Here is a 16925-nt window from a genome sequence, read left to right as displayed (position 1 = left end):
TATAAATTATTGTAATATGCTTGTAAAATAATTTGTATGAATCTGTAGAATAAAAGCTTAAATCATTCTGCACACCTCAAAATTTTAAATGTGTCCTCACTGGGGAACAGAGCTGTAGATCAGTGGTGACCAAGTACATCTGACCTGGGCCCAAATTCTCACCCCCAAAGAACTGCTAAGCAAAGTCTCCACTCAAGCATTGAAACCACATCATTAAAAGTAAAGAATATATTGTTCAAATACCTTTTATAAGTTTCAGATATCTGTGGTTAAAGCTGCACTATGTAAGATATTTTTGTTAAAACTGAAAGAAGTTGCATTACTGAGTAAGGAGAAATAAAAACACACTAAAATATGGTGAGTGTGCGCTGCTGTGAGTCGCCCTGTAAAGCCTGGAATAATTTTTTGGACCACGTCATTACGTCTTTATGTATTAACATCACACGCCTAGACTCAAAAAGAAGGCCCGGCTCGATGTTTAGGTCTTAAATGCAAAATCAACATTATACTCAAGAAGATATAGTAGATGATTCACTCACATCCTCAGAAGATACGTCCTTCACAGAGTTTTGAATGAGTTGTCTTCGAAAACTCTTTCAATGCACTCGCACACGTCTGATTCATCCGCTCGCGGAAGTGATCCGAAGTACAACCCATGCTCTTCAGCACGTTGCTTGCAATTACACATTTTCACCACAGAGGTCTCCAAATCCCCAAATCTTACACAGTGCAGCTTTAAGGTAGGATTGTTATCCATGATATTAAGCCCAGTAAAACAGTGTCTGTACACCACAGTTAGCTTAGCTCTAACATAAAAATCCAGTAGACACGCTGGCATAAATTAGCGTTATCTTTGTGGTAAGAGGTTTATGCTGAGAATCAATAAAGAATACATATGTCTTTACTATGCTACCACTCTGAAATGCTTAGCCAGCCTGTCTGATGTGCAATGAAAAGCTGCTTAGTAGACATTTTAGTAACATAATTTTCATAGACCTGAAAACTTGCTCATAAGCTGGATCTGACCCGAATAAAATTAATATGCAGGATTTAATACATTGTAATGGAGATCAAATCTTGAGAATGATTACTATAAATGGATAATTATGGTAAATTACTTATCATTTAATGACTTACTGTTATATAGTGTAATATAATAAATATTGAATATTGAAATTATGGAGTCTTTTTCATAATATTTAAGTCTGCACTCTATAACCTATTACTTGTACGTAGAATAACGCAAATTATTGAGATGACAAGTGATTCCAAACTGAACTGTAGTGTATGATCAGCTGATTGCTGGCTGCTGTGTTATCGTCAGGCATTGCTAAAGCCTGTGAGCAGAATCTGAGGAAGACGTTCCAGTTTGGTGGGAGGAGTGTGTTCCCCAGCAGCATGGAGCTCAAAGCAATCATGGTCAGAACATGCACACAGACATACAACGACGTCCATAAACACACTCGTACACTCATCACTCAGATCAGTTATGTGATGTTTGCTGCCGTACGTGTTTCCTCAGGCTGGTCGAAGCTCAAAGAGGCAGCTCTTTCTGTTCCCTGGAGGAATCGAGCGACACCTGAAGATCAAAACCTGCTCTGTAAGTCTTTTTTATCTTCTGTGTTCACAGTGCAGCGTCAGTCCTTTCATAGTTGTTTTCCTAATTTTTCTACATTTCTGTATAATTCAGTCCATTAAACTCCTCAGAGATCTGGTTCCTATCCCTATCACTATGAACAATTATGAGTAAGTTTATCTAGAACAGAGCATTTCACATCAAACCACTGAATGACTTTGTTTACATCTTATCCTCAGACATTTTGAATCAGTTGAATTCCCCTTTATATATGCTGTCATTGAATAGACAAAGGAAACAATGAGCTTTATGCAAAAGAAATCCACAAACAGTGACTATATTTTAAAAGTTATGGAGTTTAGCAAAGTCTTTACACAGTAATTTCCCCTCGTTCTCGGTCAGAAAACTGTTCCGAGTCGATGTGCATGCACTAACATTGACTGTGTGTATTCTGTAGGTGGCTCTCGATGTCATAGAGGAGCTGTGTTATGAGATGGCTTTGCAAAGACTGGAGGCCATGGATGAATACACAGTTTTCATCGTTACAAACAGAGGTACAAATCAAACACATCACCACCCAAACATCACAGTTAAAGCCATAATAAATGAATAATGAATAATATAGATGAAATATCTTTATCAAAGCAAAAAATGAAGACCTTTAAATCCTAGTTTAAGAGCCCATATAATGGAGAACCCTAAGTTCCCAAAGGAAGATAAAGAAGTTCCACAACTAATTTCCTTACCATTTACTTTACAGTCCATACATTCACAGCAAATAAGGACTGTTGCTTTTTGAACAAGGCACAATACAGGGAGCTTGTGAGCTTCACAAACCTCTGAAGTCGTGTCATCATTCTGTATTCAGCTTCATGCCCATATCAGGAACTCTGGGTCTAAGCTAATCACTGCTAAATGCTCAAAGCCCTTAAGCTTTGCAGTACGTACACTCTTCCTCTGAACGTGATTGGATCCTCTGAAGGTCATCAAGGAGTGGAAATAGCAATATTGCTAAATGCAAGCTAACAATGCTGTGCAATGAAATGATATTATAAGACAGACTTCATCAAAAAAACCCACATAAACTAGCAAGCTTTATCCGATGTGGTAGTTTGGAGGCTTTGGTTGTTTTAGACTACAGTTTGAGTAGCTGGTGTGGGTATATAATTATTATTGAACAGATGAAAAGATTATTGATTTCAGTGTGCAGAAGTGTTAGCTTGCTATTAGCATGTTTGTAGCATTATTTCGACTCATTATCAACCTCATATTTCCGAGGATCTAGTGTCACTTGGTGGAAACAAAATGCAACATTTCTGTTAACCACAGGATGTGATATTGGTGATTTTTGAAAATGCCTTTCGTTTTTTTTATAAAGAAAATCTGCTAAGACCCAGATTACCTTATATAAGCATGATGCCACCACAGAATGAAGCACAACCAGAGCTGGTTTATGAGGAGCCTGGCGTCTTCCTATTTCCCCCATTATATCAAGAACATGACAGCGAAACAGCAGAGGGAGCCCACGAGCGAGTCCTCTATGAATGGGAGTAAATAGAGCTGAATGGCTAAAAACAAAAGTTAAACTAGTTTCTAATCACTCGCCCAGAACTTTCCTTCAATTTTAGAAAGTAGAAGGATGTATTTCACTAAAACTGTATGTTTCTTTTTCTACAGCAAGCAGGTTTTGGGCTGCACAACGCTAATATTACCGCTAGTGAGTGCTGATTGGTTGGTGAGCGGAGCAGCTTATTGGCTGGTTGTGCTCACTCATGAATGTACATGAACGCCATTTTAAACTCCTATAACTCGAGTTTAAAAGCGCTTAAAATATAACAGCAGTGTTAAAATGTTTTATGCTGTTCTGTGTTCAGGAAAGATTTAATTCTTTTACATTAAAAATGTTTAAGCATTTATAAACTATTATTTTGTTCAAACGCTCCATCTTAACCAATTCATTTTGCGCTTGCTCGGGAGCGCCCTCTAGTGTTTGAGAAACCTGGAAGACACTACAGAGTGGCAATTCTCTCTACAGGTTCTCTGGCACAACTTCAGGGGTCACAGGCACAGTTACAAAAACAACCTAAGGCATAAAAAGAGGTTGAAAATGGTCATGTAAATTAATTATGACTGTTTTTGGTCCACATTTCCAAACAGACATTAAAGGCTCTTTATATACAGGAGGTGTTCAGCTGCAGTTCCTGGTAGTTTAATCTATATGTCGCAGGTCAGAATGTGCGGCCGCTGAATAAGAGGGAGTACATCCTGGACATTGCTACGGAGGCGGAGCAGATCGACAGCAACTACAGCTTCTGGTTCCGACGGGTTATCTGGGCTCAGCCACTCAAGTTTGACAACGAACTCAGTGTCACAATACACTACAATCAAGTATGAAGGCTTTGTGTCCCAAAGCATTTTAACCTGTTATAAGACATTCAAATGCATGTACTCTTCCCTAAAAGCATAATACAATGTTTTACCGTTCTGTATTACAACCACAGATGAAAGCTGTTTGCTACCTTGTACTTACACTCACTTTATGAGCTCAATCTACCTTACAGCTCCACTATATAGAGTGGAGGAAAGAAGTATTCAACATTTTTTAGTAAACATACTTCCAATGCAGCTCTTCACATGAAATTTAGACCAGCCATTACTAAGTTTACCAGACAAACAATGAGTCACCTGTGACTGAAACGTGCCTAATAGCGTGTAATACCCCCACAAGCATGAATAACAGCTGTGATTCGATTTGGCCTGGACTGGACAAGTTTCCGGATGTAGGCAACATCAATGCTCAGCCACTCTTGCGTCAAAGAATTGTGCAGTTCAGCCAGATTTCCTGGATGCCTTCCCTGGCGTCTTACTCATTGTTCCAGGTCGTCCCACAGATGTTCAAGAGGATTCAAATCTGGAGATTTTGTGGGCCAGTCCAGATGTGTGAATGCACCTGAATGTTCATCATGCTAATCAGTCACATTTGCAGCCCTGTGAACGTGAAAATTGTCATCTTGGAATACAGGGGTAGGAATGTTATGTTCCTCTGTAAGATGATGAGCAAAACGCAAAACCTGGTTGTCCTTCAGCTCAATGTCTGGACTGTGGGTCAAATTTACTGTCACCTCAACCAAAGGACCCCTTACCGTGTAATTAAAACACCCTTAGAACATCACAGAGCCTCCAGCTTGAACCACACCCTGCACACAGTCCTCATTGAAGGCTTCCTGATGTCTACAATGAACATGACAGCGAGCATCATCCGATACACCTGCAAATTCGATACAACTTCAAATTCAGCTACTTCTTTCACACTGTGGCATTTGGACTGCCCAAATGCAGTCACTCCTTTTTGCCAATCATTATCCAGTCATTGCACTGTACCACCTTTTCTCAATCTATGAATCCCTTCGCACACCCTGCAGGTATTTATAGCCCGATCATTCTCGAGAAACACCATCTGCAGGATCCTGAGGTTACTACTACCTTAAACGCGTAAGGTGACTAATTTTTTGTCCGGGGAGCTTATTAACTGTAACATTTGAAAGTGAAAAGTCATTCCTAAAGTGGAAAGACACAGTACTGAACACAGTAAGAAAAAGCGCTAAACCAGCTGGTTCCACTAGTTAGTTCTCCTACCTGTACTGATTATGATCTGCTGGGTTAGTGCATGTTGGTAGGTTAGTACTTTAACTCTTTAAAAAGGGGTAGCTACCTCTAAATGCATGTAAACAAATCATTTGTCACCAAACTGTCACATAAGAAACTTCTCATGATGGGCAGAGGCAAAGGGGCTCTCCCAGGACATTTGTGACAAGATAGTTACTGAACTGCTTTACTACTTACTACTTTCTCAACTCCTAAATGTACCAATAAGCACCTCTAAGGCCATTATCCACAAGAGGAGAGAACATTACTCGACCATCAACGGGTCACGTACAGGAGATCCTCACAAGATTTCCGACTGGGCAGTCAGCAAGTTGGTCAGAAGAGCAGCCGTCAAAGCCAAGGACCACTTGCAAAGAGCTCCACAAAGACCTGGAGGTACAGAGGCAAACAGGTACAGTTGTCACAGAGAAAATAATAGACAAATGCAGTCCACCGCTAGGGTTTCCATTCACAATCACCATAGAGGACTCCATTACCGAAGAAAATGGCATGTTGAATCTCTTTCGAACTGTGATACAAAACATTTGGAGAAGCCTGTAAATTTCAGGGATAATGTATCGTGGTGCCCTGCGATGAACTGGCGACCTGTCCAGGGTGTTTCCTGCCTTCTGCCCAATGACCGCTGGGATAGGCTCCAGCTTCCCCCCGTGACCCAGAAGGATAAGCGGCTTGAAAATGTGTGCGTGTGTGTATTGTGGTCAGAAGAGACAAAAAACTCATTTTTCGTCAACAGTAAACATTTGTATTTTTTGGCCTCGTCTGCACATGACCCTAAAAATACCAAACTACAGTAAAGTTTGGAGGTGGAAGCATCATTTTATGGGTCAGTTTCTCTTCTCACGGTACCAACGGAATCCAGAGAAGATGAATGGAGCCGTGTACTTGGAGATTCTTGAGAAGAATCTGCTACCATTTAGCAGGATAATGAAAAGTGTTGGAATGGCCCAGTCGATCACCAGACTTGAGCCCAATCAAAAATCTGTGGAAGGAACTGAAGATCAAGATTCACCAGTGGGTCTGTGTAGAAGAATAAGCCCACCTGAACACTGTGAGAGATTAGTTTCTTCATACAGGAAGCTTCTTAAAGCTGCCATTGCAAACAAAGTCTTCTCCACTAAGTATTAAATACATTTCAGTTGGCATGTTCAATATATTTTTCCAGTGTCATTCCATTTTATTGCACGTACCTTTTTATAGATTGAAATGATACTATTTCTTTGGCTGTGTATTTATTGAGTTAATACCAATGGCTGGTCTAAATTTCATGTGAATAGCCACATTGGAAATATGTTGAATAAAAAATTGTCCACATATTGAATACTTACTTCCCCCACTGTAGGTTACAGACCGAAGACAATATGTTATCAGTGCTACTGACCATTCTCAGCACAGTACTGACACTGACACGCAAGGTTGAGAGTGGTCCACCACCCAAAACCGCCCAACCTAGAGTGAGTCTTTAATCAGAAACTGACTGACTAGAAGATACCAGACACACAATTTGCATTGGTAGATGAGCTACAGTCTCTAAGCAAGGTGGAGCTACAAGAGAGAGGTTTCCAGCTCTGTATTTGAGTGTGCTTGTCTGTGTGTGTGTCCTTGCAGGTTCTTCCTGACTATCTGAAGGGTTTGCTCAACGTTCTGCCCCAGGGGAAGGTCAGCGAGCAGCAGTTTAATCAGATCGCCAAACTTGCCGCCCTGCAGCACAGAACCAAGGACAGCCTTTATGCGCCCACCATGTATGTTCATAACATTCAGTGCGTTTCAGTACCGGAACTGTGACTCACGCTAACATCAAGACCAGTTTATATATTACTTCTTGCACTTGATGCAATTAATCGGCATAATATTAAACCCTTAGAACCAAAACGATAGGTCACTTCTAGCCTTCATAACTTCAGAACAGTTTAAGATACAAACATGATCCACATATCAGATCCACCGCCCCTAACCAGTTAGTGTGACGTCACTGAGCTGTGAGTAATTCAGTGAGTAATTCGGCTTGGAAAATCGCCCAAAATCCTTATATTATTGCTCTGCTGTTTGGCCTTCATATTCCAACAAAGGATTAAAACAGTGACGTGATTCACACATCAGATCACTCATCAGACTCTGCTTCACCATCCAGAGTGATTTCATCCACCTGTGACCATCCATCAGCCAGCAATACAGCTCCAAAATCACCCTCAACCCCACTCACTACTGTTATATTACATCTCTGCTTTTAGCCTTCATATCATAAACAAAGGGCTTTCAGTTTACATTCATTTTGAGTGTTAAAAATATCTGATATTAAATATGCAACTCAATCTGTAATTAAAAATAAAGGCTGTCTTGCTGTGTATCAGAGTTTTAGCTCTGAGCATGAATCCAAGAGGACAGAAAATCAATTAAAAAAACATGTCCGCCTTATGCTGTTTATTTTTACTCATAATAACCAATAAAATAAATCAACATCAAAATTATTGCACTTTCAGCTTACAGACACTCCAGACTAACAAGTTCTGAAAAGATAACTACAACTGCACTTGTTTTCAAGATCTCTATAATTAAAAAAATACAAAATTTAGCAGGCGCTAGGTACATTTTTGATCAGAAATGACCCAAATTCATAAAGATATAAAATTTCTGTTGGCATTTACATATCAAACAATGGCATGTCTGAGTAGCCCAAGGTCTCCTAATAACAACGTATGGCATGTGTGACTTTCACATGTAAATACTTTATAATTGCAATTGTAATTGTAATTGACCCAAAAAATACCAAAAATATTCCCAGAAATTTTAGGTTTCTAAGGGTTAAAACCTTCATGAGTTGAATCTTTGTTTTAGGGCTGCACAATATAGACAAAATACTGTATTTTGCTACTGCAAATGCGATATGCCTGTCAAAAGGAATCGCTCACGCTGATGCATGTCATACACTGATGTTCAGCAGCTGTTTTTCGTGTGCTTCTCTTGTCTGTTCACTTAAAGGAGGAAAATCACAACAAACAGGGAATATTCCAACAAGACAACTCCTTGAAGTCGTCTTCAAGACTAGAGGACCCACAAAACGCCACGCTGTCAGAATGAATTGCTCAAATGCTGTTCTTTTTGTGACAGTCATGACACACAAAATAGGAAAAGCTGACACTAAAAGTTGATGGTGCTTATCAGCATTTTGTAGCTCCTCAAGTCTTCAGGACGACCTCAGACTGCTGTATCACCCTCTCCTAAAGTTTTTTTTTCTACATGATTTAAGGAACTGCTTCCCACAGAATCTCTCTCTGTCTATCTCTCTCTCTTATCTCTCTCTTTCTCTGTTCTCTCTCTCTCTGTTCTCTCTCTCAATCTCTGTTCTCTCTCTCTCTGTCTATCTATCTCTCTCTCATCTCTCTCTCTCTCTCTCTCTATCTCTGTTCTCTCTCTCTCTCTGCAGTCATGAGATAGTGGAGTATATTCCAGCTCAGCTGTTTACCAGACAGGGCCCTCAGCAGTGGATGCACCTGGTTACGCAACACACTCACGCAGTCCAGAGCCTCAACCCTCACCAGGCCAGAGCACAGTTCCTAGGTACCCCCTCCAGAACCTGCACAAACACGTCTAGTACACAAACACCATGAAAACAGTCTACTCATTTGCCCCCTTATAGATGCAGTCTATCAGTCAAGACATGTTTGATGAAGGTCTGGAGCTCCAAACATGTCTTGGCTGATCGATTACAGCTGGTGTGAGAAGATAAATGGGTGAATTTGATTTTCATCAAACTGTTCCTTTAAATAAGAGCAGTTCTTGCATGAACAGAAGCCAAGGCTCAAGTAAGCCACAGGGGACCCTGCCTGTAAATATTAAAGTCAAATAGACCAGATAAGCCAGAAAAATAAATAAAAATTGTGTAACAGTTTAAAAAAGACTGTTTTCTTCACTGAAACAAGTATTTTTTAACAGTGTAGTGAAGGTGATTAAACCCATCCAGGTGGCCACAAGAACCACACTGTTATTCTTGTGTTGTTTTACCCCTATATGTACCTGCCTCAGTGTGTGTATGTCTTTGTGCTGTAGGGTTAGTGTGTGCGTTCCCCATGTTTGGATCTTCCTTCTTCTACATTCTGAGTAGCAGCAACAGCACCATCTCCACCCCCTGCATCCTGGCTGTCAATCTAAACGGCCTCCACTTCCTGGATAAAGACACTCATGTACGTATTACAGCATTTACAAAATAAATGTACTGACTCTTCACACACAGATAACTGAGACATTTCGCTGATTTGGGCCACAGTCGGCCAAAAACGCAGCAACTTAAATGAACGACTCAACCAAAAAAATCAAATCTATACAGTTTTCTCCTCACCACAAATTCAGCTGATCAGCCAAGACATGTTTGGTGTCTGATGTTAGCTCTTTAGTCTTACTCTGGGGCTGCTAGGCTAATGGAAGCTAACATAGCTAAGCTAGCATTTTGCTAACTGCCTAAATCATCACACACTTGCCCCAAGCAGCTTCGAGTTGCACAGTAATCTCAAATAGACTTGATTATGTAAGTCTGACACTGTGGGACATAAAATATATGGTGTTTAAATTCTTTAAAAAATATTTCTCACTGCCCGTCTACTCGGATATACCCAGTATTTTGGAGCGTTTCACTGTGTCCTCCTGAGTGCTCTCGCCTTCTCAACTACACCTTGTTTTTTCCAATTTTTATCACTGCTGTCCATCTTCGTATGATTCATGTATGAAAATTAGTACACTGGTAAGCAGTGCTAACAGGATTGCACTCTGTAGAGCATTGCATGTAATTTCAACCAGCTCCAGATTCACGACCAGTTAGAATCAGCAGTAGACCTCTGAGGTCATGCAGCATCCTGTAGTCTTCATCACGCCCATATTAGAAACTCCAAGGCCCAATCCCATTTCACCCCTCGCCCCTACCACTTAGCCCTACCCCTCTGTTTTGCATGTTCAGGTCTAGGGTTAAGGTGTCCCGATTCTTGTTGGGATAGAGGGGTAGGGCGGAGTGTTGGGGCTACATGGCCCTCCAAACAGAGGTTTTTCAGAGACTCCAAAGAGAGTGTTATGAGAAAAAAAGAAAAACCAGCAAGACGGCTGAACAAATGACCAAAGAACCCCACAAATGTGAGAATTTTCTCCATTAAAAATTACGCTAATCACTGTATTATCCTTTCAATGCATCATAATCATTTTCTTTGTAACAAGCATAAAAAATTGCTAATAGCTTGCTAATATTTTGGTAGCTAGCGAGCTAACTGTCCTGTTCCACCTTAAATATTCCATCAGTTCTGATGCCTGAAGCGCCAGAATGTAACTGCTGCTCCATTTAAGGTGGAACGGGAAAATTCGACCAAGAAGCTGGAGAATATCTGACTTCAGCTTCGTATCACCGAATAATTAGCGATGGGCGATAATAAATAATTGTCTTATACCCCCTCGTTGAAGACATATGATGTCCTAAAAGTAACTAAAGCCCAGCAGTGAGGAGCTGAACTTTACCCTCCTCTGCTATCCCTGAAGACGGGTCGGGTCACCCACAGAGCAGCGCTAGTAGCCTGTTAATGAAGCGATGTTTTGGGTTGTCCCACTTCGTAGGGCAAGATTTCAACCACTACACCTTGTAACTCAGAAAACAAGGGGTTAGGGTGTAAAAAGAAGAAATGGGATTGGACCCAAGTCTCAGCTGGATTTCTTTATGGCAAAAATGAATAGGATTTGCGCAAATCGCTAAACTTTGCATGAAAGTAATAATATAATAATAACAGCTACTCCTAATGTACTGTAATACTGCCAAAGCAACTTAGGACACTGGACAAAACCTGCTGGTTTGTTCGGGGTATTTTTGTGCACTTGTATGTTTTATGATGCCAATTGAATGTGCAGCACTGTTAGCTCGCATGTAGCAAAATAACTAACTAAAAATAACTAAAAATCCACTGAGATTCAGTGGAAAAATGTATGTATGACAAAACATAATGAGCCTGAAATTATTTAGGGGCACGATAGTGGCATTTTTTGAAAATCCCATTCATTTTTGCCATAGAGAAATCCAGCTTAGACCATTTCTAATAGGGGCATGACACCAACTACAGGATGATCAGACGACTTCAGTGGTCTGTCCGGGACTGTACAACTCGCTGATTTAACCCCTAACATAGACAGTTTGTCTGAGCATTCTTGTGTTTGTATCCACTAGTTCGTATTTTAACCCACAGTAGCTGGTCCAAAACGTTACTGGCCCACCGGCAGTGCTCCCGACTCTTGTGATTACCCTTTCTGGCTTTGTTAAACAGACAGAAGTACATTGCATAGTGTAGCACGCCCTGTGCTACTCCAGGCTCCAGGACGCTGGAGGCAGGGTTCACAGTCGCAGCAGCCATTTCAAGATTATTCATACACCAAACAAACAACACAAACAGAACCAAAGCCAAAGCTACGCTAAGCTGGCTGCTTTTCAGTGGCTTCTATTTAGACTTTTCAGTCTTTTTCTTCACTTGAGCTTTTCAGCTTTTCACTCAGTCTCTCAGGCGGCTGCAGCTCGTCCCTCTCTCTCTCTCTGTTCTCTCTCTGCTCTTTTTTAAAGGTGCTCCCCAAACACCCAAGCCGAGAGACAATGAGAGCTCGATGCTCCGCCTCCTTGTCACCGCCCCCGCTCGCAGCTCGTCCGCCAGGATCGAGCTATAGGAGTAGGATCGATTAAACTCGAGTTATAGGAGTTTAAAACGGCGCCTCATGTACGTCCATGACGTCAGTGAGCGTGAATAGCCAATGAGCTGCTCCGCTCACCAATCAATCAGCACTCACTAGCACTAATGCTCGCCTTCTGCTGCACAAAACCCGTTTACTGTAGAAAAATGGAAAAATACAGGTGAGATTTCTTTGCTTTTTAGTGAAAAACATCCTTCTACCTTCTAAAATTAAAGAAACGTTCTGGGAAAGTGATTAGAAACTATTTTAACTTTTCATTTTTAGCCGTTGAGCTGCATTTACTCCCATTCGTTGAGGACGCCCTCACAGACGCCCTCTGCTGTTTAGCAGTCCTGTTTTTAATATAACGGGGAGAACAGGTAGTGGCCAGACTCCTCATAAACCAGCTCTGGCCTCACTGCGCGCCGCCCCCCTTTCACTCACGGTATTCCTCCCCCCGCCGTCCTCTTTAGGCTTCGTCTCTGCTCAGAGCTCGGGCCCAGCCTTCCTGCTGGATCTGGCGGCCACTATCCTGGCTGTGGATGGGCGCACGCCACACATATCTATAGAGTAGCCATTTTAAAGCCTGAAAACTGACCATTACTTGTTAGCGAGACTAGCCTCGTAGCTCTAGTGCAAAACTAAAGAAGACGCCAAACATGTCTCGGCTGAATGACTACATTTGGCTTAAGCGGGGGAAACTGTACATTTTTTGCCAAACAACTTCGTTAACCCTTTTGTTGCCAAATGAAGGCGAAAGCAGAGAGCTAATAGCAGGTTTTAGAGTGATCTGGCTGTGTTTTGAGCTAGTTATATTTCTGGGTTGTGAGATGTTAGAGCTGGTTTCTCTCACTCTAGCTAGTGATGGCAGGTTCCTCTGAGTGTTCTGGTGTGTGAATCATGTTGCTATTTTTAACCCTTTATTTATAATATGAAGGCTAAATGCATCGTTTTGCCCGCAAATTCTTTTTCTCTTTGTAGGAGGTTTTGGTGAAGTTTCCACTGAAGCTAGTTCAGTCCACTCACACCCAGCGGCCCAGCGCAGGACTGAGTTACCCTTATGTGGACATCTTACTAGGAGACATGGCTAACCCCCGAATCACACAGTTACAGCTGGAACAGGTGACGCTCTCACACATACGCTCACTTTCAGAATTCATACATTCAGATGCTGGTGCAGTATCTGTAACTTTATGTTATGTTTGTAGGGGTTGGAGCTTTGCCGGGTCATCGCCATGCACATCGAGAATCTGCTGTCACTTCGACAAAAGAGGCTCACTCTGCCTCCGAGTGAAATCACCCTCCTCTAACACACTTTATATTCACTGACCGGTTCACCTTTTGTTTACGCTCATTGTCCATTTTATCAGCTCCACTTACTATATAGGTGCACTTTGTAGTTCTACAGTTACAGACTGTAGTCCATCTGTTTCTCTGCATACTTTGTTAGCCCCCTTTTACCCTGTTCTTCAGTGGTCAGGACCCCCATGGACCCTCACAGAGCAGGTACTATTTGGGTGGTGGATCATTCTCAGCACTGCAGTAACACTGACGTGGTGGTGGTGTGTTAGTGTGTGTTGTGCTGGTCTGAGTGGATCAGATACAGCAGTGCTGCTGGAGTTTAAACACCTCAGTGTCACTGCTGGACTGAGAATAGTCCACCAACCAAAAATATCCAGCCAACAGCGTCCCGTGGGCAGCGTCCTGTGACCACTGATGAAGGACTAGAGGATGACCAACACAAACTGTGCAGCAGCAGATGAGCTATCGTCTCTGACTTTACATCTACAAGGTGGACTAATAAGGTAGGAGTGTCTAATAGAGTGGACACTAACACACCACCCAAATAGTGCTGAGAATGACCCACCACCCAAACAGTACCTGCTCTGTGAGGGTCCATGGGGGTCCTGACCACTGAAGAACAGGGTAAAAGGGGGCTAACAAAGTATGCAGAGAAACAGATGGACTACAGTCTGTAACTGTAGAACCACAAAGTGCACCTATATAGTAAGTGGAGCTGAAAAATGGACAAATGGTGTACATAAATGGTCACTTAGTGAAGTAACTGGTCGGTGTGGGTCACAAAACCACATATATACTATAAACTCATAAATGCTTGTGACATTATTTTGTTTGCCACCACTTCATGGCTGGTAGGAGCTCAGGGGTAGAATAGAGGAAAAGTTTGGAAGTTGACTAACATGAAAGGGTACAAATATGGCAGAGATCACCTCAAACTCTAGACATCCCTGTCGCATGAAAACTGTCTCTGAAATGGTAACTTTAAGAGGGATAGAATAAAACAAGCCTTAACTTTAATGTAAGTTAATGCAACAACATTTTCCTCCAAGTCAATTTGGACCATTAGTCTGTTGGTCCATTCATCATGAAATATTCACACAAAGTAAAGGCCAGCTGGCATTTTCAGGAAAAAATAGCTATAAGGTTCCATTAATTTCAACATCTTTAAGATTTTAAGGTTGACATCTGACGCATAACCGTATGCTTAATAAGACACCCAGCTGCTGCCCTTTACCTGTCTGTGGGTCAACCTCAGAGACAGAGTGGGTGACACAGATTGTATGTATACACACCAAAAAAACCAAGAGACCTCTCTTTTATATTTAATTTCCAGTCAAAATGGTCATTACATACACATTGGTCATTTTTAGAAGATATTAAGTGGGAAAAAACAGGAATTTCCAAAACTGGAGCTCACTAAATGAGTAAAAGCTACAGAGAAAACAGGAATCCTAACAGCCACCTGGAAGACCTGGTAGACACCAAAGCTGTCCCCATCAGATAAACAGCGCTTAAAGCTTTCATCTGTGAGAGAGAGGAGAAAATCAAGCTGCTTCAGATCTGAAAACATCCACAGGTGTTTCTGTCCATCCTTCCACTGTGAGAAGACGACTCAGCGCTGTGGGTCTGAAAGGATGTGTAGCTGTCAAGAAGAACCTCACTGAGAAAAGGAGATGGACACATCAAACAAAGAAGCTGAACGATGGACTGACCAGTCCAGAGTCCAGACCTCAACACCACTGAATGGGTTTGATTACTTCAGAAAATGATCAACCAGCTTCTAAGACTGAACTTTGGAGGAGTGTCTGAAACTGAAAGTGAGTCTTCTGAAAAGAATGGAAGCTGTAATGAAGGGAAAGTGTGATTATATTTAGTTGTTGAGGCTTCCGTGTCATTTTCTAATAAGTAATAACTTGTACTTAACAGACGTTTGGACTGGAGGTTAAATCAATGAAAGGTGGTCTTCACAGTACTGAAGGTATTCAAAGTGATACTCCTCGACATCCACGTTTCAAATGGTTCTAAAAACCATGATGGGCTTTTATTCTTATATGTGGATCCATCTAATGAAGATGTTTCAGTTTGTTGGGAGAATTGCTTTAAACATTTTTGCACAACTTACAGAATTACGTTCGTCTTCAAACTTACTCAAAATTTCTTCTCAATAACATTTGGTTTACAATTTATCAGATTACTTTTATATATCGATAGTATTTATGGTTCATCGTATGATTCAAGGTCTAAAGTCATGACTTTAGATTTGAGAACTATTTATGCTACTTTTATATTTGAACCAGCGTGACTGATTTTGACGTCTTGACCAGACAAAATATGTAAAAAAAGCAATATTTTTGTATTCATTGCAATTTATACTCATGTATATTCAATCATTTTTGTGTTTTTTCATAGTATTTGATACAAAGTGAAGCCACGCTTGCTGTAAAAGCATCCATGTATTCTTAAGTACGTGTTTACAGACACACGCAAGTTCAGAAAAAGCTGGAAGAGCGTCACTCAGGAGAAAACAAACATGAATGTAACGGTTATTTTCTTTATTGAACACATGTATACTTGCACACAAGCTATGAACTTTTATGTATTTTTGTATGTGTCTAATGTAAGTGGTTGTTTATAAACAGAGATACATTAAATAAATGAATTAATTCATTTTTAAATGAATGAAGTTACTGATTTAATCTGATTTATCGGTTTGTTGATTCCACTTAATTTAACCACGTTCACTATAATGAGTTTATAAAGTACACTATGAACATACAGTGGCCAGAAAAAGTATGTGAACCATGTATGTTCCACATGAAACACTCTGTTCTAGAGAAACTTGGTGAGTCAGGATTGTTCACAGTGGTGGTGATAGGAACCAGACGTCTCAACAGTGTAATGTCTCTTTATGTCTTTATGCTGCTTTATGTCTGAAACATAATTTCACAATAGTTTTGAAATAAGATTTCAGCCTAAAATTAATTTTTAGAGGCCGACTATAAGATACACTATATGGTCAAAAGTATGTGGACACCCCTCCTGCTTATTGAGTTCAGGTGTTTGAGCCACACCCATTGCTAACAGGTGTATAAAATCAAGCACATAGCCTTGCAGTCTCTATAAACAAGCACTGGCAGTAGAATGGGTCGTACTGAAGAGCTCAGTGACTGGCACCATCATCAAATGCCACCTCTGCCACAAGTCAGATTGTGAAATATCTGCCCTGCTAGGTCTGCCCCATACAACTGTAAGTGCTATTGTAGTGAAATGGAATTGTCTAGGAGCAACAACAGTTGTAGACCATGCACACTCAAAGAGTGAAGCTGCTGAGTGCATGTAAATATCACCCATCACTTACTACATACTTATAAACAGCCTCTGGAAGCAACATCAACACAAGAACCGTGAGTCAGGAGCTTCATGAAATGGGATTCAATGGCTGAGCAGCTGCACTCAGGCCTAAGATCACTATGTGCAATGCCAAGCATCGGCTGGAGTGGTGTGAAGCACCACCAACGGACTCTGGAGCAGTGGAAACGTGTTCTCTGGAGTGACGAATCACAGGTTACTCTCTGATGGATGAATCTGAGTTTGGTGGATGCCAGGAGAACATTACCTACCAAAATGCATAGAGCCAACAGTAAAGTTTGGTGGAGGAGGGATAATGGGCTGGGCTGTTTTTCAGGGTTTGGGCCCTTCAGTT

At 41.2% G+C, this 16925-nt stretch overlaps 1 protein-coding gene across 1 annotated transcript in view; it reads left to right on the top strand.

The window, feature by feature from the left end:
• Positions 1–13230, top strand: part of myo15ab (myosin XVAb) — an 87352-nt gene extending 74122 nt beyond the window's left edge. Inside the window, exons 63-71 of the mRNA XM_036557268.1 lie at positions 1325–1419; positions 1523–1600; positions 2034–2130; positions 3804–3964; positions 6848–6981; positions 8664–8797; positions 9287–9420; positions 12902–13042; positions 13129–13230. Of these exons, the coding sequence (XP_036413161.1) occupies positions 1325–1419; positions 1523–1600; positions 2034–2130; positions 3804–3964; positions 6848–6981; positions 8664–8797; positions 9287–9420; positions 12902–13042; positions 13129–13230 (1076 nt within the window). The remainder of the gene's footprint in view (positions 1–1324; positions 1420–1522; positions 1601–2033; positions 2131–3803; positions 3965–6847; positions 6982–8663; positions 8798–9286; positions 9421–12901; positions 13043–13128) is intronic.
• Positions 13231–16925: the final 3695 nt, after the last annotated feature.

This window comes from Colossoma macropomum, unplaced genomic scaffold (assembly GCF_904425465.1).
Source record: "Colossoma macropomum unplaced genomic scaffold, Colossoma_macropomum, whole genome shotgun sequence".
NCBI classification, from domain to species: Eukaryota; Metazoa; Chordata; class Actinopteri; order Characiformes; family Serrasalmidae; genus Colossoma; species Colossoma macropomum.
The sequence above is the reverse complement of the archived record's forward strand: the minus strand, read 5'-3'. Positions and strand labels throughout refer to the sequence as shown.